Below are 22,772 nucleotides of genomic sequence, written 5' to 3'. Positions count from 1 at the left end.
AGAAACAAGTCTGTCTGAATTTGAGGGGTTCTCCTGGACTCACAGCTCATGCTTGAGGAGCACGTGGCAGCCATGGCCAGGAGAGTCTTTGCAGAATTACATCTTGTGCAGAATTACAACCCATTCCTAGATTGGGAGGCACTGCTCATAATCCCTCATGAATTACTCACTTCCTGTTTGGACTATTGCAATGTACTCTACATGGGGCTGCCCTTGAAAAGCATTGGGAAGCTTCAGCTGGTCCAGAAGTGGCACGGACAATATAGGGTGCTCCATGGTACATCCATATAACATGGCTGCTTCATGAGCTCCAGTGGCTCCTAATAGGCTTCTGGATGCAATTCAAGGTGCCGATTGTGTCAGCCCCACTGGACAGACCAGACCAAGAAATCAACTTCATAGGAAGGTTAAAACTACTTTAATTGAACAGAATCTTGCAAATCTGACTGGGCTATATCACCTCCTCCTTCTTATAGTTCAGTGACTTAGGGAGGAGTCTGTCTGAGCCACTTCTGAATAGTATCTGTCTTAAAATATGTTTCACCCCCTGTTGCACTGGCAATCAATATTGCATATTTCCATGAAGGTCATCTCCTCACTCTCTACAATTGTCACCTTTAAAGCCCTACATGGTGTGGGAATAGATTACTTATGGGACCACTTCTCCCCAATGGTTTATGCCCATCCCACCAGATCAGACACAGTGGGCATGCTTTGGGTCCCATAGGTAAAGTAGTGTCACTTGGTCAGTGATAGAGAATGTGCCTTCTCTGTCATGGTGCCCATCTTGTGGAACAGCCTCTCCCCTGAGATACAGACAACACCAATCCCACTCACCTTCTGGAAGTCCATAAAGACCTGGCTATTTCCCCAGGCACTGGAGCTGGGGTGCAGGCGTATTTGTGGTTAGTGAGATTTTTTTTAAAAGGAAATTGAATTTGCCACTTCTGATGTTATGGATTGTGATTTTGTTCTGTTTTTTATCTGTTTGCTGCCTAGAGTGCCTTTGATAAATGGACAGCCATATAAATATGATTGATAAATAAATAATTTACATACGTATGGGAAAAAAGTTAAGATGACACCACAAGAATCCTGATAAGTATTTATGCTTTCAAATGTGCATCTTACACAGTGGCATGTACCTGGGGTCGGGGGGGCAGGGGGGTGAGACTGACATCAGGAACATTGTGGCATTGCAACACAAGCCCCACCCCTATTCTCTGTCAGGATTTTCTTTCTCATGGGAAAGGATTCATCCCATTATCTTTACAACAATAACAAATAATATTTGGGCTACAGAGATCATGTGAAAAACACCTGTTATAGTGTGTTGTGTATTGTGCTATTTACTGCCACCTATTGGCGTGTGTATGCTAGGTACCCAGTGGGGGTGGCATAGAGCTATAATACAAGGAGAGGAAAATGTTCAGCCTCTCAGAGTAGTTGTTAGTTGTTTTAGTGTTAGCCACTATGTAGGTTTTATGGGCTACGTAGTTGTAACAAAGTACCAAGTAGTGTACCTCTTTTCTAAGAGTTTGTAGCTAGAGATTTTGTTAAGCTTGTGTTGCTAATAAGTCTTGGATGCTACAATATAATGAGAAGATGTGTTTTTCTTTATATTTTGTATGATATTTGCATTTTATGGAGTTTTTGCATTTTTATCAATAAAACACCAGTTAGTATATATTTTTTGACTGGATTTCTTTGGGAAACAAGAAATGGACATTGCATTGTGAATACCTGCACTGTTGATGTGTTTGCTTTCATGGCTAATATTTTCCTGGAGTTTTTGCTGCGCTCTGCACAAACAGGAGTGTTTGTGATTATCACTCTGCACGACATTCTCTGGGTGGTGTGACAGGGCTGTTATCATTCCAACAATAGCAGCCAGTTCCTATGAATGCTACTGTCCCTATATATGTATACTGTAGGTGATGCAAAGCACATAGTTTTGAATTTCTTTCTCCCACATTTTTGGTGAAGGGGGAAGCCTGGCCTGTACTTGAATATTATTCACACAACAGATGTACACTCTTAATGAGAATCGACTCCTCCAGGTAGGAGCCAGCACTGAGAGGGCCCTCCACCTAATAGCTATCAAGCTCAGTGATCTTGGCAGTTGTTACACTTACAATACAACTAGTGTACTAGTCTATATGCTGCCTATATTAGTTCCTTCATCAAATCTCTGTCAGAATATACTGTTCTATCCATCTAGTACAGTGTTGTCCAAACTTGGCCACTTTAAGATGAGTGGACTTCAACTCCCAGAATTCCCATGCTGGCTGGGGAATTCTGGGAGTTGAAGGTCACTCATCTTAAAGTGGCCAAGTTTGGACAACACTGGTCTAAAGAAATCTGCTTGCAGTTAAGGAAAAAAATCCCAAAGGTTTTATATGGTACTACAGTAGATATAAAAAGTACAGAGTTGCTTGCTACACCAGTTGAAAAGAAAGAGGAAGAGGAGTTTTCCCTTTAGCAGGGCTTTAAACAGAAACAGCCTGATAGATATAGATAGATATAGATAGATATAGATATAATTCCAAGAAACAACAAATCAGCAACAAGCAGAGAGATCCACTTTATTCATGCTGAACGGTATCACACAGAAATGCTCAATAGTTTCATACTTTCATGCCCTAGGAAATGCCACAGAAAGTAGTAACACAGATATTCCATTTTCTGTCTGGTTATTAAATTTATATATACTACTTGGTTAGACCATTACTGATTGCTAAAACTAACTACTATATAGTGGACTCAGTTACATATCTTACATAGGTATGGATGGGATGGCCTTCCAGATGTTTCTGGACAGCAACTCCAATTATGCCTTGCCCCTGACTGTACTAACCACAGCAACGGGAGCTGTAGTTCCACCATATCGGATGGACCACGTGTTATACAGCTCTGCTGTACAGACAGCCCACTGCTCATTGAGGGGAGAGATACATTTGCCAAACAGCCACTCAGGACATGTTTACTGGAGAAAAAAGGAGCAAATATTGCAGTGGTAACCTTCAAAGGCATACGAAAAATATAACACAGTCTTTTAGAAAATTTTAAAAAGGACGTAGACAGAAAAAAACTTTTCAAGAAAACCTGGAAAGTCAGCTTCGTGGTATATATTTGCATAGTAAGACACATCTCCTGAAAACTTGCTACACCTTCTCTCTTGTGATATTCCATTGTATCAAACTACTGTAAACATCCTCCATAAACCCTTTCACTTCTTGTCGGTCAAATTTTTCTTTTCCAAGGTAATCCCAACCCTACATTTCACTTTCTTGCTGCCTATCAGTGCCCTATTCTGTGTATTTCTCACTAGGAACCAATATGATTGTTGAGTGTCTCTAGTAAAATGATATTTTTAATGTGAAGCATTTCAAAACAAGTCATTACTTTCACAGTATAATACAAATAATATACGGTATAAATAATTTCATAATCATATCCTAATATTTACCAAACAAAACAAATAAATACACGTAGGAAGCACTATAAATTAGAACACCCTGGAAGCTACTAGGTTGGAAAAACAAACAAACAAACAACAAAAATTCAGAGCTGGAGTCTCCTTTGATGTAATTTGGGTGATCTATCATGTCTAAAAATGAAATTAAGTTAAATGTATAGCTTTTAAGAAGAGACCAGAAATGATCTAAATAAACAACATGCAAATCCTATATTTAATCTCAGACATGTTTTTCTAATTCTCCTTTTTCTTGATCCCTTTTGTTACTATTACTTTTATGTCAAGTTTCATCTGTTTCCATTTACGGTAACAACTATATGAACTTACTAATTAACTTTAATCATGCTTATCTCCCCAGCATTTTTCTGTATCTACAAAGATGTACATTGCACACAGTGCTATATGTAAGCTGGGAATTGATTGATTGAAGACTGTGTGGTTGCCATCATTAAACAGGCAGACACATGAAATTTGATTTAAAGACTCTTGGCTACTTCTTTATTTAACTTGCAATTAAATGTAAGCTTAACCAGCCTTCTTAGATCCCTAGAATAGCACTAGTCTCACAAGGCCCCCTTTCCCGCAAACCAAAATACTGTTGCACAGGATAGATGGAGTGCAGAAAGCAATTCCTGTATCTGGGCCAGGTTGCCAAAACACTTATTCTCCACCTTAGAATGCTTCTGTCTCTTCTTGTCCTGCAATGAAGCCCACCCTTCGTAACTGCCATGCCAATAAGTTACTCTTTGCGAGACTTGTGCTTAAGTTAAAAAGTAAATAAAGTCAAGCTGATTCTCTGGTGGAATTCAAAATGTAAGCAGAAGATAAGGAGCATTAAACCACGGTATGTCCAGCCTAGAATACCTTTGCATAACATTGGAAAGATCAAATGACCCTAGACCTAATTTTCTTCCCGGTAGCTAACTCTTGAAGGGGTGAACCATATTATTTTATGTACCAGTAGCAGTGGAAGAAATCTGAGCCGATGTCACACACAAGAATCAAAGTTTTGAACCAGGTTCAGGAGTAACATAATATGATATCCTGTGAACCCTCTGGCAGCAATGATTTACAAATCACCATCTTTAACTCAGTCAGGAGGCAAAAGAAACTGGCATGTTAAACACTCATATATAACTGAGCATTTGCTGAAAATAATCTATATTGGAATAGCAATACAAAATTCAGGTCGAAATCTAGATGCATTGGAGATCCACAGACCTAACTATCATTTCTAGAAAAGCCATTTAGAGAAGCAGTAATGGGATGGGCTTAACCCTTTTCCTGCCTGCTGTTACTCAATTTCAAGTCATTCACAAAATTTCCTTTCTGCTATTAGTTTCCAAACCTCAAGCTGTGCATGGAAACCAGCAAAGAAAAAAGTAGTTTGGAGAAACGATTTGAAATGAAGAATTGAAAGATATATTAAAAGCTATCTGCCAACAATACCACATTTCTTTCCTATTCCAATCAGCTTTTCTTGGAAAGAGGATAAGAATTAGCCAATTTTGATTTCTGTTGCAAATATTATTGTTAAATATCTTGGATCTTCCTTATATCTGAACTTATTCAGTGTTTTGTCACAAAACATCAATTCCATTACTTCACTCAGTAGTCTTTTTTTAAAAAAAGTTTTTTTAAAATTTATGGCAAACTATCTACACCCCATCACAGAATCTGCAAAGAACTGAAGTGAAATTAGATTGTCAAAGTTTGAAATCTCTTTTGAAATCTCAATTACAAATTTATAATATAGATGGACGGAAAGTTTCTCAGTTTTAACTCCTACCTTTCTAGCATCTGACAGAGGGCTGAATAATGTTCTTATCTTTGAACATTTTAGGATTGATAGCTAGATCATAAAAATGTGTTCATGCTGACATTAATATTGAGGTATTTAATAATATTGTATTGGATAATCACATATTATTTTATCATGTTTTGTTTTGTGCCTTTGAGTCAGTGTTGATTCCTGGTGGCTGCCTGGACAAGTCCATGCAATTTTTTTGGCAAGATTTTGGAAGTGGTTTGCTATTGCCTGCTTCCTAGGGCTGAGAGAGAGGGACTGGCCCAAGATCACCCAGATGGCTTCGTGCCTCCTAAGGCAGCACTAGAACTCACAGTCTCCCAGTTTCTAGCCCGGTGCTTTAACCACTACACCAAACTGGCTATCTTTTATTATGAGTAAGGTACGAATATACAGATAGCTTTCAAAGTAATATTTACTGCGTAATCTGATGTGTTTTGAATAGCAGGTCCTTTGCATGTGCCAGGCTATGCAATAAATGTTGCTTTGGCACTTTCAAGGTCATTTATCTATTTGTTCCACAGTATTGATGCCTGCCTTCTCACACTTCGTTTATTATTAATAAACAGGGTGGGAGAAAGAAAAAGAAAAGTACAAAGTAGGGGAGAATCTTCTTGCCAGATCCCTCAGTAAGAATGTGAAAATAGCCACACATGCCAGAACACTAACTTGACAATTCAAATCATGTGTTGCCAAAAGATAGGCTGAGAGTGAATGTTTGACTAAAAAAGAAATGAAAAGCTCTGAAGGATAAAAATTTCTTCTACCACATCATGAAGGATATTAAACAAGGCCCATGTTGTTGTTGGAAATGAACCTCACACAGTGCTTAACTTTTCAGTGACCTTACCCTGTGAACATCTTCTCAATTTGTTAGTGCTAAAAATAACACAATTGTAGCTGTTAAGGATTACCTAACTAAGAGAGGCAGTTGGGAGGCATGTTTTAAAGCTTCTTTCCTGTGACACACAAGAACTGCACAATCTTGAGAACAGCACCTGGCTAGCAAGCCTCCTTTTAAAGACAATGGTTATAAAAATAATGTGTCAACTAATCCAATATGTGAGCCAAAGGAAATATTTACTGAAGTCCATGGAGAATTATGAGCTGAGAAAAACCATAAATGCCACAGCAGGAAGCAATAATTTCTATATTACCATTCCACAAGGTCAGGAATCATGGGTACAGCCTGGTGTCAGTCATCATGAAACAAAGGCATTGCCTATGTCATGAATGAGAAGAATTTTACTTGTAAGAATTCATATAATGCAGCAATGTCTCAGATCTCTTTCATGGCTTTCCCAAAATATAGAAGTATTCAAGCCAACTTTTTTGCAAAAAGTAGATTTAGGCCTGCACCTCAAGTCTCATTAACCAAATTTGATGGAGCAGTCACCTGCAAAGGAGCATTCTGTCATCAGCTGAACACATGGCAATAAGTATCAATCTCTCCTTCGTGTGCCGAAGGATGTAGAGAATTCAGATTGTTCCCTCTCATTTCCCTTTCCTTATATCTTCTCTCGTCATCTTCTAAGCTGCATATAAAGTGAAGGCTGTGTCATAAAGAGGAGCAAGTCCTTTATATAAATTATTCCAAAACATGAGTAAGTCTTCCTACTCCTCATTTTGGATCTGCAATTCCTCTTTTTAAATTGAGCCTTTATGCATTTTGATTGTTCTGCTGTGTATTATTGTTAAGTTGCTGATAATTGTTTTATTCCCATCCATGTTGGTTGATTTATTTCTGTTATTTCTCATAAAACATCACCTTGAATGCTAGAGAGACGTTACTGTCATCACTGCCAAAGAATCCACAGAAAATTCTGCTGAAACTTTCATGTTTGAGTTTTACAGATTGATAACCACTTATTATGTGTACTTATTTGAAAAAGCTCCAGCCAACAGGACTGGGAACCAGAGAACACCAATGTCAGCAATTCTGCTCATGACCTTGAAGTGTACACCCATTTGGGGTTTTCAAGCAGTCCTGAAGAACCACATAACCAATCTAAATTCACAGGATGCCTTTGTACAAGAATATTAGCCAGCCTTCTGTCTTCACAATATATCAGTCATCAAGAACATTATGAGCTGAAACTGAGCAATGATGAAATAGCAGCACAAACTTGGGAAGAGAAAGAGTAGTCACTCAGTGCAATGTCACATCCTTGTTCAAATTAGTTCTCCTCATCCAATATTAGCTACAACACAGCACAACATTGATGTCTTTGGGATGGAGGACTTAGTAGCTTTTGGAAATGGGAGAACTGTAGTAGAAAACCATAAGATTTCTTTTTCTGAAGAAAGTGAATTCAGTATTAGCAACGAACATTAGCAACTAGCCAAATATAATGTGCAGGATCTTGGTCAGCTGTTGTTTTTCTATTTGTTTTGTTTTCTGAAAGTGGCTGGGCTGCTAGACAACACATCTGAATAGTGATTTTTTTTGCTTGCATCATAATGAAATGTAGGAAAATGCATTTTTAAGAAAATAAACATATTTCAAAAATTGATAGGGACAAAAGAAATCTACTTTCTAAAAATAAAGACTGTATTTTTCTGTATAAGCAGAAGCTGAAGGAATATGTTTCTCTGTGTGTGTGTGTGTGTGTGTGTATGTGTGTGCGTGCGTGCATGCATGCCTTTTAGTCAGTGTCTCAACTTAGCTGCCTGGACTAGCTCCTGCAGTTTTCTTAGCAAGATTTCAGAAGTGGTTTGCCATTGCCTTCTTCCTAGGGCTGAGAGAGACTGACTGGCCCAAGGTCACCCAGCTGGCTTCGTGCCTAAGGTGGGACTAAAACTCATGGTCTCCCGGTTTCTAGCCTGGTGCACTACACCAAACTGGCTCTCAATGTTTCTATATAGTATAAATTTAATAACATGTTAAAGGATTGAGCTAGTCCTATAGTAATATTAAACTGATCTCTCTTCTTCAGTTTTAGTTCAGTATAGTTCACTATAATAATTATTATGTATTAATTTCTCTCTTTTTAATAGATTTTATATTTTACTTTCAATTTTAAAGGGACCATAACCCATAATCCTAGAGCTATTAGAACAGATTTTAAATAAACCATTTCCTGATTTCCTTTACTCTTGAAAAGCCACATTCCACTGAAGCAGGCTCTGCCATGGCAAACACGTTAGTGATATCTATGGCTAGAAATGCTCATTAAACCAACATACTTTTTCAAACACTGTAACTAGAAATAAATACCAGTGTAAAGTTGAAAAGAGCTGTGTAAAGAAAAGTGTGTTGAGGCTAAGTTCAATTTAAATAAAACAGAAATTGTCTTTATAAAGAATAGACTGTATTACAAAAGGCTATATAGAAAAACGTATATTGTGGTAGTTGGACAGAAAAAAAGTATCAATTTTTAGTATCTAAAAGTATCTGATGACATGTATTGAAAAATAGGTAAAAAGTGCTTTTCTGTATTTTGCTCAGAATTGGAATGACATGGACTAGTCTGCAAGAACATGAAACACATAAATGGATCAGATTTTCATTGATTACGCATCCCTAGATCAATTTACAGTTCTCCTTAAGTCTAGAACCAATTTTTTTCTTATTCTTAAACAATAAATTCTTGACACATAGATCTTCTGCCAAAGCTGGCGGGAGGAATCAACAAGATTACACAACCAAATAACGGTAACATAAATTCCGCAGATTGTTTTGTTTGGAAATGTAATAAAAGAGGTGTCATTATAAAATGTAGCCAACCACCTCTTTCTGCAAAACTGGAAAATGAGACAACTCCTAGCCCTGAAAATCAGATTTGGGTCACTGAAGTCCTCAGTGGAGAAAATAATAATGCAAAACATGTAGCTCCCAGCCACAAAAATGTTACTACCCCTTGGTCTATAGTAGGACCTTTCACTAGAAATATTCAGCGAGAGCTAGGAAGAGAAAAGAGTTTCAGTAGGAACTCATAAGATCCGCTGCCGTGCAGCTGCTATTAGAATACGTAAGCCTGCTTAGTGAATTCCTCCTGTTATTCAATTAAGTAGAATTGTGCTCAGCAGTTGATGTGCAGTAAGAACTTGGACTTTCTTGATCCAGCATGAAAGTGTACCAAGAAACCCCATCTTTCAACCCCAATGCTTCATCCGTAGGAGAAGAGTATTGAGTATATTTCTATCTGGTTCATGTTGGATCAGGATTTTCTATTAGGGCTCTTTCTATAGCACTACCAGGTTTTAAAGGATCTAATTAGGAGGCCATAAACTGAAAGAGATCTCTTCACCCTATCTCCAAATTAGTGACCCATGCTTTTTGTATGTAAGTGATTATAAAACAGCTTTATCTCCAGGGACACAAATAACTTGATCCACAGCTGCAGCATAAGAAAACCTATATGTCAGTTGAAGTTCCTTCTGTTTGGTGAAAAAAAGGCCTCATATTTGGAATGCTTGGCGTTCTTTGCTTTTATTTTTTTTAAAAAAGAAAGCAACCTACACACACACACACACACACACACACGTGCACACACAACATGTTTTTTCTGTGCAATGAAATCCTGTCAGCAGAGCTAATCCCTAGGGAAATCAAAAGTATAAGCTCCAGAACAGCAACAAGTGCATGGTCAAAACCATGTAATCAAGATGAAGGCTTCCTCATATTGAGATTACACACCCCATTGCCTCTAATCACAACCAAAGATGACAGGAACACAAATTCAGAATCATCTGATTTTGCAAGGACTGACAAAACAGGGATAACAACCCAGCAAAAATCAAAAACTGCTCTGGATTTTAAAAGTCCACTTTGTTTCTCTATCTTGGATTTGAGGTAGATTAAATAATTGAAAAGGCTAGGCTATTAGGTCATGATTTCTGTACTGCAGCTGTCCGGCACAAATTGACAGACACTTTGCAAGTCCCGTTGATTGAATAAGAGGCAGAGAAAATTTCTGCACACAGCAAAGCACAGTTGAAATGGAGAAAGAAGCATAATCGAATGGAAAAAAGAGACAGCATTTTATATGGATTCACTTAACTGGTTCTGTGGTAGTAAGAATAGTAATTTATGAATTAAGGCATCGATGGATACACAAAACCATTCTAAACGGCAACGGCAACTCTGTTAGAGAGAATCACTGCTTCTCATAAAAATTGAACTGAACCTTCTGCAAACTTGACAAGTGAAGAACCATGAATGGTAAGACATGTTTTTATTTGGAACTATTGTGAAAAGATTCTGTCCAGCAAAGAAACATTGATTTAACTTCTTAGCAGTCCCTGGTATTTCTTGAAGCCACGTATTTCTTTCATACCTTAGCAAATAGTTGCACGCCAGGCATACCGATACAAAGTGCATCTCCTTTCTTATATAATTTCAGTGTTCAGAAACACTAAGAAAATATTTGAGAGAGCCATTCAAATATTATTAACTTTCTGAATTATATTTAATGATGGATGCACAAGCTAATTTCAGAAAGTGAAGGGCTTCATTTGACGGTTGACATGTTTAGCTGTGAATACAGAGGTTTTCAAGTATCCAGTCCTATTAGCAATACTAATTTAGACTCAGTGACCTGCCCATCTTCTTAGACATTTAAATAATTGATTTCAAATTCAGTCCTTTGCATGTTTACTAAGTGATATTCAACAGAATTTACCTTATTGAGAAGTAGATATACATAACTGAAGCCCTTAATTATTACAAGCATAATTAATAAGCTTCAGGAATTATCTTGAAAAGAGGCAGGAACCTTTAATTACTTGGTCATAGGGAAAATATGGCTATAAGATTTTTAGCCACAGTTGCCTGATCCTCTGTTGTTATACTGTACACATCTACATAAGCAATGATGTAAGAGAAATACTAGTTATGAAATAGCAGGATCCTTTACTTAGGTCATAGTAAAGTACTGCATTTCTTTACCTTTTCTTTAAAAAGAAAAAAAATAGATTTTAGAAGAAAAATGGATAATATGCAAAAACTATAAAATATAGTAATTGAAAGAATTATTAAACATTTCCATCATGTTTAATCCACAGGAGTCAATTCTCTTAAATATACGTATCCTTAGCACAGGTAGACTATCTGATTTCTTCTAGATATTTTGATCTCCCAATAAGTCCCAGTTAGAGTAATAAGAATTCAGGAACTGGAGTTGTAATTCAAAACTGTTGGAGGGACCACACTTGCTTATGGCTGGTATTCCCTCTCTCCTGCCAGTTTTTCAGTACAACCTAACAATTTGAACAAATTCATTGAAGTAAACATGGAAGTTCTGAAGGCAGGAAAGTACCCAAGTTATTAGGTATTCCCTAGATGGGGATGAACTGAGCCGGCTTGGTGTGGTTAAAAGCACCAGGCTAGAAACCAGGCGACTGTGAGTTCCAGTCCCATGTGAGGTACAAAGCCAGATGGGTGACCTTGGGCCAGTGACACCCTCTCAGCCATAGGAAGGAGGCCAGGGCAAACCACTTCTGAAAAATCTTTCCAAGAAAACTGCAGGGACTAGTCCAGGCAGTCACCAGGAGTTAATAACTGGCTCGAAGGCACACACACACACACACAGAGATGGGGATGACCAAGTAATCCTACAGATCATAAGACAAACTGAATAAGGTGTTGTGTAGAAAATGAAAAGCACTCATATGATTAAGCGAAAGTAGTTAAATGCTTTTCATAATCCTGTTGAGCCCTTGGCAACTTTCAGGGTCTACTCAATGCTAAGCAAAGCAGAATGTAAAATTCCTCAAACAGCCATTTCGACCTGCAGTTTTATTACAAGAAAAATTATAGTTTTATTTCCCTAAAACCCCACTGAATGTTTTCTAGTCTTGTATGATTGCTTATAATCACTTGAGCACATTCATATGTATTTTTATCCAAATGTACAATATCCTAAAAGTTAATTGCACATTCATATGTATTTTTATCCAAATGTACAATATCCTAAAAGTTAATTGCACTTCTAATAAAGAATGAAAAGTAATTCCATTTAAATTCTTAGGGTTATCTAAAAGTAGTTCCATATCCCAGGTAGAGGGCATTAAGAACTGAACAATATTGTTATTATTCAGCCTTCTATTCTGATATACAACTGCACATTTCTAGAAAACTCTGATTAAGTGTCGCTACAATAAGCTAAATGCAACATTGGCAGTTATTTTCTTATTTTTTAGGTTCACTGCTTTTTGTTTCAAGCATCATCATACTGATAGATGTGGTGAACGGCTGTCCCCCCACATGTCTATGTCATCCAATTTCACAGACAGTGGACTGCAGAAATCGAGGACTTGCTGAAGTTCCTTCCCACTTACCTGCTGGAACTCAAATATTATTTTTGTCAAACAATGACATCCAGAGACTCAGTCAAAGGACCTTTAGGGGCACAAAGACTCTCAAAGTTCTGGACTTATCTAATAATTCTATTTCGGGTTTATTACCTGAAACATTTAAAGGACTGGAACATTTGCAGATTCTAAATCTAACAAATAATTTCATTACATATGTAGATAATAAGACTTTTAGCTCTCTACCACATCTAAGAGAACTAGATTTATCATCAAACAATATATCAAGGCTTCCTAGAACACTAGGAAACAAGACAGAGAACATTACTTTATTATCTTTGAAATATAACCAACTTCAGGAAGTTGACAGAGTTCTGTTAGAATCACTGCCAAATCTGAAAATGATTCTTTTCAAGGGTAATTTCTGGCAATGCAATTGTCAAATCGTTGGGCTTAAATTATGGCTGGAAAGCTTTCTGTACAACGGTGAGTCACTTTCCTCTATTACACATATATTGTATGTCCAACAACATTAACTTCTCTTAACTGTATTTCAAGGAAACATCTAAACATGCAAAGCTGCTTTTTCTAATGATAGTGGGGACTTTTAACTTCCTGGTTTAGTCCATAGCATCTGCACTTTCTCCTCCGGGCATGGGGTAGCAAACCTTATAGAATCTGTAGATTAGAGCTGCAAAGAGAACAGCTGCAGGGGGGAACCATGTACATAGCCTGCCAGTATATGTGGTGATCCTGAAAGCCCATCCCAGAATGGGTGACAGCAAAAATGATTACCATTTCTCTGCATTTGTGGGTATTAGTAATGTTGGGGGGATTCAAAATCCATACTTTAAGCTTAAGAGAACCATTGCTCCCCTTAAAACATCTAAAGCCTCCTTCCCAAAACTGGGCCCCTACCCATTTTTGAGGGCAGCATCCAACATACTGGACAAAACCTAGAAACCATTGTTATAGATGAGGTCATCTAATGCTTGAGAGCAGGTAGCAGCCATGGCCAGGAGGGCCTTCGCACAAATACATCTTGTGTGCCAATTGCACCCATTCCTAGATCAGAAGGCACTGCTCACAGTCACTCATGCCTTAGTCACCTCCAGATTGAACTATTGCAATCTGCTGTACAAGGGGCTGCCTTTGAAAAGCATTTGGAAGCTTCAGCTGATCCACTATGCAGTGGCACAGGCAGTATTGGCCACACTACGTCACAGCCATGAAACACTGCTGCTACGTGAACTGTACTGGGCTTCCCTGGTGCAATTCAAGATTCTGGTTGTCACTTTTAAAGCCCTGCATGGCATGGGGCTAGGTTGCTTATGGGACCACCTCTCCCTGATGGTTCCTGCCTGTCCCATCAGATCTGGCAGAGTGGGCATGAACCTGTCTCCTCTATGAGGAAGTGTCATCTGGTGGGTCCTAAGAAGTGGGGCTTCTCTGTCATGGAACAGCTTCCCCCCAAAGATCTGAACATCCCATCTTTGGGAAGGCTGTGAACACCCAGTTCTTCCCCAGACATTGGGGCCAGGTTGTTAGTTTCTGGAGCTCTGGTGTGAATGTATAGCATAGGCGTTTTTTTGAAATTTTTAATGAGGAGACCTCAACCTGGGTTTTGTTTGCATGTTATGCCTGTTGATTTTTTTTTTTACTATTGCTAGCCACCCAGAGTTGGATAGATGTGTAGCCTTATATATTTGATTAATAAATGAATAAATAATGATGCTGGTTGTGTGTGATATAAGTTGCACAGCTCTTGACGGTACTTAATGTGTGAGTGCATGTGTGGATATTTTTTATATAACTTCTCTGTGTTTACTTGTGTAAAAGAAAAATGTGTGCTCTTTTTGCAATATAAAGTATACATATTAAGGAGCTCATACATATTTATTTATAATGCTTACAAAATACCCAGTAACAGAAATTCACTGGGTAACTGACAAAAGTGTAAAATGTAGATCGTATGTTTTTAACTTCTATTTGTCAGTTACTCACTAAACAGAATAAAAGAACAAGAGAAAAAAACAAACAATAGAGAACAGATTGTTCTTATAAAAATTAAGATGGGGACATAAACAGGTATTCAGCTGACACTGCAAATGATTTAACACAGGTTCTTCATTACCCTCTTTGGATAGAGCCAGCATTCTATAACAAGGTGGCCTACACTGAAAAGACCCCTTTTATATAACAATACATTTCCAGAGCTCCATTGGTGGAGGATTTTAGAGAAAGGCTCGATAAAAAGACGCCATGGTTATGACCTGGGGGATCACAAGCAAATTTGAGAACAGTTGGAGCTGCCAGAGCTGGGATTCAAACACCCTTCCTTTTTCAGCTTTTGGCCACCCACTCTTGTGCCCACAAAGATAGCCTAGGTTACTTGTACTGTCACAGCTTTTCTTCTCCTTGACTGTGATGGGCTAAAACAGACCTAGTGACATCCTCAAGAGGGGAGGCTGAGCTTACCTTGATCAGCTGTGCAAGCTCCTTTCCTGCACGCCCAAGGTGCTGTGGACATGCCTGCCTACACAGTGCCATGTTATTGGATGGTGGCATTCTGGTTCTGCCCAGGGACCCAAAGGCTCAGAGGGGAAAAGTGAATGTAAGTGGCAAGGGGTCTTTGTAAATGAAAGGGTGCGAAGCCTTATGCTTCCTAGGGTTGTGTGTGTGTGTGTGTGTGTGTTTGCAGTCACTTCTCTGCCATTCATTCCAACACTTTTCAGAAAGGATGATGATGATGATGATGATGATGATGATGATGATGATGATGATGATGACAAGATCTTGAGCCAGATTAAAAAGACACAGAAGGCAACCACTGAAGAGTTTTTCTTTCCCTCCTCTCAACCTTTAACTGCATAGGAATCATTTAGTGGATATGGAAGGGTTTGTGGAGATGAAGGGAAATGTCTCCCCTACTCAAGTTTGCATGAAAAATATTTATGCATCCTAGACATAATAAGTAGATTAATCTGTATTTGCTTTTTTCTCTATCATCTCCCTTGTATCAATCAATAATCAATCAATATAAAAATCCCTCTCACCCCTGTGGGTGGTATGTGTCTTCCTCAATCTCGGGTCCTCTACCAGAGGCCTGGGAGGTTGAGGGTTCTGCACAGTATCTGAGCTGTTCCTAGCACTGCACTCTTCTGGACAGAGAGCTGTGATGTTGTTCCTGGGATCTGTTGGCATCACTCTCCCAGCTCAGGAGTCACAGCCCCGAGTGCTCCTACCACCACTGGGACCACTTTGGCTTTTACTTTCCACATCCTCTCTGGTTCCTCCTTCAGGCCCTGGTACTTCTCCAGCTTCTCATACTCCTTCTTCCTGATGTTACTGTCACTTGGCACTGCTACCTCTATCACCACCACTGTTTTCTGGTGCTTGTCTACTACTACAGTGTCTAGTTGATTGACCAGTACCTGCCTGTCCATCTGGATCTGGAAGCCCCACCAGATCTTAGCCCTGTTATTCTCCATGACCTTCTGTGGGATCCCCCATCTGGACTTTGGAGGGTCTAGCCTATACACTGTGCAGATGTTCCTGTACACAATGCAAGTTACTTGGTTGTGCCGTTCAGTGTATGCTGTTCCTGCCTTGCATCTTACAACCACTAAGTATTGGACTGTCTCTGAGGGCTCTCTGCACAATCTGCACCTTGGGTCTTGTCTAGTGTGGTAGACCTCTGCTTCTATGGTTCTGGTGCATAGTGCCTGTTCTTGTGCTGCTATGATCAGTGCCTCAGCACTGTCTTTTAATCCAGCCCTTTCCATACACTGGTAGGATTATAATTAGCATTTATATTCTCCATCTCTCCTTGTTTGCATGCCTTCACATTTGGTATACATTTTTATGTCTGTATATACATGTTTCCCCATCCCTCCCTAGGCACTATTCTCATGCAGATTTTCTTCCAACTGTTCTTCCCTTCAAATAGCAGAATGTTCCATTTTGTCCTGAAAGCTACTTGAGCTCTACAGAGCAGGGTTGTGGGTGGAAGTTACTGTCTTGACTTTGCTATTTGTGACATGTGCATTCTGTAAGATGATCAAATACATACAGTTATTAGAAGAAGGACATCTCCAGGATGGTTTCAGATCCACTTGGCAACTCTAGGTTGACAAGCTATGGAAAGTGAACACTGCATAGGACTTTACCTGTATTTTCCCCTTTCCTATCAATTCTTGTTTTGGGTGTGATAATCTTAAATTTACTAGAGCTCTATGATTTGGTGATTTCTGGTATGGCATCTAGCATATCATTCAGTTTTATTCGTGGAGGAGTGGCACAAAATCATTTATTTTACAGGGCCATGGCATCACAACATTTGAGGATCTGTAGTTTAAGCAGTTATATGCAGGTAGTTTGAACTTTTAATTAACTACATTCCCAAGTAGGTAGGACTTCAATTAATCAACTTTATTTCAATCAATGACTAGATTATAAGCAGACTTGTGGAAACAAACTTAAGAGTAGGGGTGTGAGGAACAGTAGCAATAAGATATTTTACTATTTGCATTAGTAGAATTGTAAAGTAATCTATTTGGTTTTTTTTTAAATTTATTTGCAAGGGTTTTTAATCCACATTTTCATGTTTCATAATACACATAACAATTACATAAGTCATGTAATTACTAAGGTACATTTTCCAAGAAAACCCATCGCTTCCATTGGATGTAATTAAAAGGGAAGGCAGTTTTGGGAGACATTCACACTGGTGACAAGCCAGTCCATATTTCAGATAGCTGCTTTTATCAGTTTTATGTCAATATTAAAAGAGAGTATATTCTGCATAGGAAAGAGGAATAGATTCAGCTAAACTTATCATCCTGGATGCTAATGTCACAGCTAATGAAGAAATACATCTTTTAAAAAATCAAATTATTTCCAGTGAAATTTGGGGAAAGTATATATTGTATATTCTGCTATCTTATGTATAGTTCTTTAACAATGTCCTCTAGCAAAATAGAGAACTAGATATCATTCACTCTGTTAATGATATGTAGTTCTCTAATAGAGCTATTAATATATATATGTGTGTGAGAGAGAGTACATTCAAGTATACGTGCAAATATTAGTGGATTTAGGCATCATTAATAGAGAAAACAGATAATTTTGCTAGTAAATAGGCTGGCAAATTGTGGATTTCATAGCACTTTCTTTCTCCAAATTGCATTGAACATAATTTGGTTTCTCTTCATGTATTCTCTGATTATGTTGATACAAAGTAAGAGAAAGTAAAGAGTATTAAATTTTGTTAATATGATTAAAAATGCTTATTTCCCTGAGGTAAATTTAGGAAGCTATTAAGCAGATATAACAATTAAGATTTATTTAATCATTCATTCATTAGGAATTTTCTGCATTCAAAACTGGGAATTCCTAGGCATTCCTCTTTTGGAAACTGATTCCAGTACTTCCTATTAGGAATCCAGGATGGAAACAGTATTTTAACTATACAAGAATATAGATGACATCCATTATGGGTACCTGCACAAATAATTGGGGAAAGATCTGGATGGACTGCAAAATGTATAATTTCACTCCCTGAATCTTTTTATTCCTTCTTCCCCCTTTTAGTTAAATTAAAATTCTCCTTGTTTTCTAAAGTAATCACTATGACTACAGGTATTCCTCAGTTTAAGAACGAGTTCCATTTCCAAGGTTTGTCCTTACGTCGAATTTGTATATAAACTGGAACAATATTATTGTATAAGTATTATTGTGTAATGAAATGGAACCATTGTGCATTTAACTTGAATTTTGCTACAACAGGCTCCATTCTTAACTATGGATCATCCTTAAACTGGGCATTCTTAACCCGGGGACTACCTGTAGTCATAATGATTATTTTAGAAGACAAGGAGAATTTCCATCCCTGCACACACCCAAGTAATTCAAGTGCTCATTTGTCAATTACACCATCACGTGCAAACATTTGGGCACCCCTGTTCAAATTGTATGTTTCAAGGAATCCTTCAGGGAACAGAAGCTAGTAGCACGTTGATGTGGCATAGAGTTTAACATGAAATCTTTCTGCAAATTTGAATGCATCTTAACTATTTTGGACATAGATCTCAAGCTATCATAGTTTTCATGAAAGACTCATCCTCAGAAGATGGGGTGGAGCCAGTGGAGGCCTTGAAAACCAATGAATATATTGAATCGGGGCTCAGCAAGAAAGAAAGAATTGGCCCCTTTAACATGATATTGGTGGCCAGAATTTCTCAGAGTGACAGGAGGCCTGGAAAAGCGATGGTACAGCCAGGATGAAAAAGAAAGAGGCACAGAGAACAAGATTTCAAGGAAAAGCTCCCTGAAAATCATGGCCTGTTTGAGAGTCACTACTGTTACTGAGTAGACTTGCATTCTACATTAGCTGCATGCACCGGTGACCACAGTGAGGGGATTAAAAAAAAGGCAAGATGGCAGCTGTGACCCGTTATTGAAGCCCCATTATTTGTTTACATGTGTTATGCATATTTGCATGCATGGGATGGGGCTTGGGGATCACATGCTTGACTTTTTGACCTCCCCTGTGGAAACCCATGGATGCAGGCCAGCTATGTTGGGGGTGAAAGTTTGAAGCCTGTTGTATAAAGCTATCTGTGGAGGGTAACAATGCTGGAAACAATATTAATTACTTGCATACTTTCATGACTAGCAAGGAATGCCCTGAATCCTTGGATTACTTTCTAGAAGCCTGCTGTGGACCCTTGGATTGACTGCTTATCATCCAACCTGGTTTATATTTGTATTTTCTTGTGCCTTTGGAATGGAACCTAGATTACTTGCTTCGCTGACTCTGCGATTGTTACTAGGTTATCTTTTTTATGAAAACAGGAGAAACAAGAGTGGAAAATATTTTTCTTATTTTCTACCTTTCTGTCTAGCCTTCTTGCTGTGTGTTGACTGGGGGATATTTTAGCTGATGCATTCAGTGATTTGCCATCTTTATTTCTGGATGGGGTGACATTAACCCATACAAAACTGGTACACAATTTCCAAGTTGGACTTGCAGCTGCTGTTTGAGGAACAGGTGGCAGCCATGGCCAGGAGGCCTTTTGCACAGTTACAACTTGCCAATTGCACCCTTTCCTTGATCAGGAGGTGCTGCTCAGTCACTTATGCCTTGGTCACCTCTTGAGTGGAATACTGCAACACACTGTATGTAAGGCTGTCCTTGAAGAGAATCTGGAAGCTTCAGCTTGTCCAGAATGTGGCAGTGTGGGCAGGTATGAGTGCTGCTTGATACATCCATGTTACACCTCTGCTCTGTAAGCCACATTGGCTTCTAATGTGCTTCCAGGAGCAATTTAAGATACTTCATGTCACGTATATATAGCTCTTCATGGCTAAGGGCAAGGTTACTTGTGGGACCACCTCTCTGTTTCTACCCACCCCACTAGATTCTACAGAAGAGGCATACTCCAGGTCCCATCTATCAAGGAATATAATCTAATGGGACCTAGGAAGTGGGCCTTTTCTGATGCAGGGCCTGCCCTCCCCAAGATCCAGTTAATCCTGATTCTGCTGGCATTCTGGAAAGCCTTAAAAATATGACTGTTTTCTTAGGTGTGCGGGTCAGGATGGGTGGTATTATTGTGACTTCTTGTCCTCAACAGCCACTATATGTATATTTATTGTTATTGTTCTTGGTTGATTTACTAAGTGTTAACTTTATCAGCTACCAGGAGTCACTGTTGTGAGATGGGTGGCTATATAAATTGATAAAAACAAAGAAATCTGCTTTAGTTATCCTGAATCAATGGCTGGCTTGTTTTATCTCACCTCCTGGTGTAGCCCAAATTTATGCTTATGTACTGTGTGGTGTGTAGCTGAGATTTTAATAGATTGCCAAATCTCAAAAGGGTTTCATGATTTTGTTCCTGCAATTATATAATATCTTGTATGAAACCTTCCAAGATTTGGCAATCTTGCAAGATTTTGAATATTCTTTATAAAAAAATAATATAGGAGACTGTTGTTACCACATATGATACTGATGTGCTCAGGGGCACCACATTGCTGACCATAGGTTCGTGTGACATGTGAATCCAGCTATAATATGTGATGAATTAGACTTTGGTTATTTTAGTTTAGATTTTTTATAACAAATTATAGTGGTATAACTGATAATAATGTACTACTATTTTAAACATTTTTCTAGGGTTGGCCCTTTTCCAGAGTAGATGAGAAAATAACCTTACATTGAATGGTTGACTAATATATGATTTGACTAATATTTTCATTTTTACAACATGTACTTGTAATTTCTAATGCAGGAAGAAAAATAAATGTCTACATTAGTTTAGTCAATCAGTAGTTTCAAATTCTTCTGAAGTACCAAGAGTTAAGATATATCTTTCTTTTTTCTGCCAGGAGGAATTAGCGATGAAGTCATCTGTTCAATCCCTGAAAACCGGAAGGGAAAGGACCTCCTCAAAATTCCATACGAGCTGTATGGGACCTGTCCCCCTACAGCTTCTCACGTTCACCACGTTTGTTGGCATCACAACTCTGAGCATAAAGGTTCTGTGAAGCACACCCACCCCAGTGAATATGGAGGAAATAGTACCCGCGCAAACTGTGAACCTAAATCAAAGCCACGGCCCGCTAGCTTGCGTCATTCAGTTGCCACTGTGGCTATAACTGGTGTTGTCTGTGGGATCATATGCCTCATGATGTTGGCTGCTGCAGTGTATGGCTGTGCCTATGCTGTAATTACAGCAAAATATCACCAGGAAAATTCATACCCTGGCAAGGAGCAGGGGAGTTGTGAAGAAAAAGAGCCATTTGAGAATTCATTGGCTTGAGTTTCTGATGGCTCTGAACTACCCGAAGGAAATGTGGTTGTGGTTCTTCTTTTCGCTAGTACAAGTAGCGTATTGAAATAGGTTTAATGTATCCTGAGGATTGATTTTCTTTGTACATGAATATTCTTCAGCACAGAAATATTGTAACATGTAATGTTTGATATTTACCTGGTTTATTCATAGTGTTTTAATCCTGTTTACATATGGTAGGATTGTAAACCTCTTGGAGTTGGTGAACAATTGGAGCAACATATATGCCTAGCAAAATAAATAAATAAATTTGCCCTGGTCTGATTCTTTTTCATATTCCAGAGTGTTTTCACGTAAGCCTATTCTTATAAAGAATCTCTTGAAATGGAAAGAAAATAGGCCAAGCACATCTCTGGATCAACCATATATTGTATTAAAATGGAGTTAACAGGTAGATAGAAATAGAGACAGAGATATTGGATTTTCTCTCCCATCCCATGAAGGGTGTTTAAATCTTTCATTCCTGGCCACTTAATAAATCTATTAGGACAATGTTGTCCAAACTTGGCCACTTTAAGAAGACTGGACTTCAGCTCCCAGAATTCCCCAGCCAGCCATGCTGGGGAATTCTGGGAGTTGAAGTCCACTCATCTTAAAGTGGCCAAGTTTGGACAACACTGTATTAGGAGGAAAGATGAAGCCCTCTCTGTTCCTTTCAACTGTTTTTAAAAGCCTTTCTGAGCTAGGTTTGAAAAGTGACTTTGAGGTCCTGCTTAAGGTCTTCTACCAAAACTTCTAGTTTAATCCCTAAATCACACCCTAAAAGCTTGTTGATCAGAGAGAAACAAGTTAATAACCATAAATGAACTTCTGAAAGTAAAGTTCTTTTGGAACTACAAATCTCAGACAATCAGACAGGCAGATTTCCAGACAGGTTGGACAAAATGAGAAACGCTACTTAACTGACATTTCTGTCTTGTTAACTGGCATGCACAATGAAAAGAAGAAAGGGGATACATGTATGGGCAGAGCAAAAATTACTTTAAAATAAATGTAGGGTTTTCTTTTTTAACCTAAGCTACTCATAGTGGTTAGTTTAATTTTTTTCCAGATACCAATACTCAAAAAGTATTAGGGATTCAGGAGGCAAATCCTGGAATGCTGCAAGCCTTCTTTAATCAAGTTCTGGGAACCAAGCAACCAGCAGCAGTTGCAGAAACAAAACAGTTGTTATTATTCCATCTGCTAGGTCGCACTCTCCTCTGTTTCTAAGATGTATTTAGTTTCCAGAGAGAAATTAAAGAGAGAGGGAAAAAAAAACTCTTCCCAGACCTCAGTGCAAATTTCAAAGTACCGGGATGTTACTTACTGGTTCTGTTACTGGGAATATGCCTAGTATTATTAAAGGGGAAGGAGAACCCATGGATCTCAGAGA

At 38.5% G+C, this 22,772-nt stretch overlaps 2 protein-coding genes across 7 annotated transcripts in view; one reads left to right on the top strand and one right to left on the bottom strand.

Moving 5' to 3' along the window:
* Nucleotides 1–22,772, bottom strand: part of CACNA2D3 (calcium voltage-gated channel auxiliary subunit alpha2delta 3) — a 577,343-nt gene that overhangs the window by 65,122 nt on the left and 489,449 nt on the right. The window lies entirely within an intron of this gene.
* On the top strand, nt 10,182–21,622 carry LRTM1 (leucine rich repeat transmembrane protein 1). 2 transcript variants are annotated; one of them, XM_007430344.3, is made up of 3 exons: nt 10,182–10,449; nt 12,429–13,025; nt 20,934–21,622. In XM_007430344.3, the coding sequence occupies exons 1-3, from the start codon at nt 10,443–10,445 to the stop codon at nt 21,365–21,367; spliced, it is 1,038 nt and encodes a 345-aa protein (XP_007430406.1). In that variant the 5' UTR covers nt 10,182–10,442; the 3' UTR covers nt 21,368–21,622. The 2 variants fall into 2 exon arrangements, with proteins under 2 accessions (XP_007430406.1, XP_087990319.1); XM_088134193.1 differs by lacking the exon at nt 10,182–10,449 and having other exon boundaries at nt 12,395–13,025.

Source organism: Python bivittatus, unplaced genomic scaffold (assembly GCF_059951505.1).
Source record: "Python bivittatus isolate LINGU-HERP-01145 unplaced genomic scaffold, Pbiv_v1 ctg000080_np1212, whole genome shotgun sequence".
NCBI lineage: Eukaryota > Metazoa > Chordata > Lepidosauria > Squamata > Pythonidae > Python > Python bivittatus.
The sequence above is the reverse complement of the archived record's forward strand: the minus strand, read 5'-3'. Positions and strand labels throughout refer to the sequence as shown.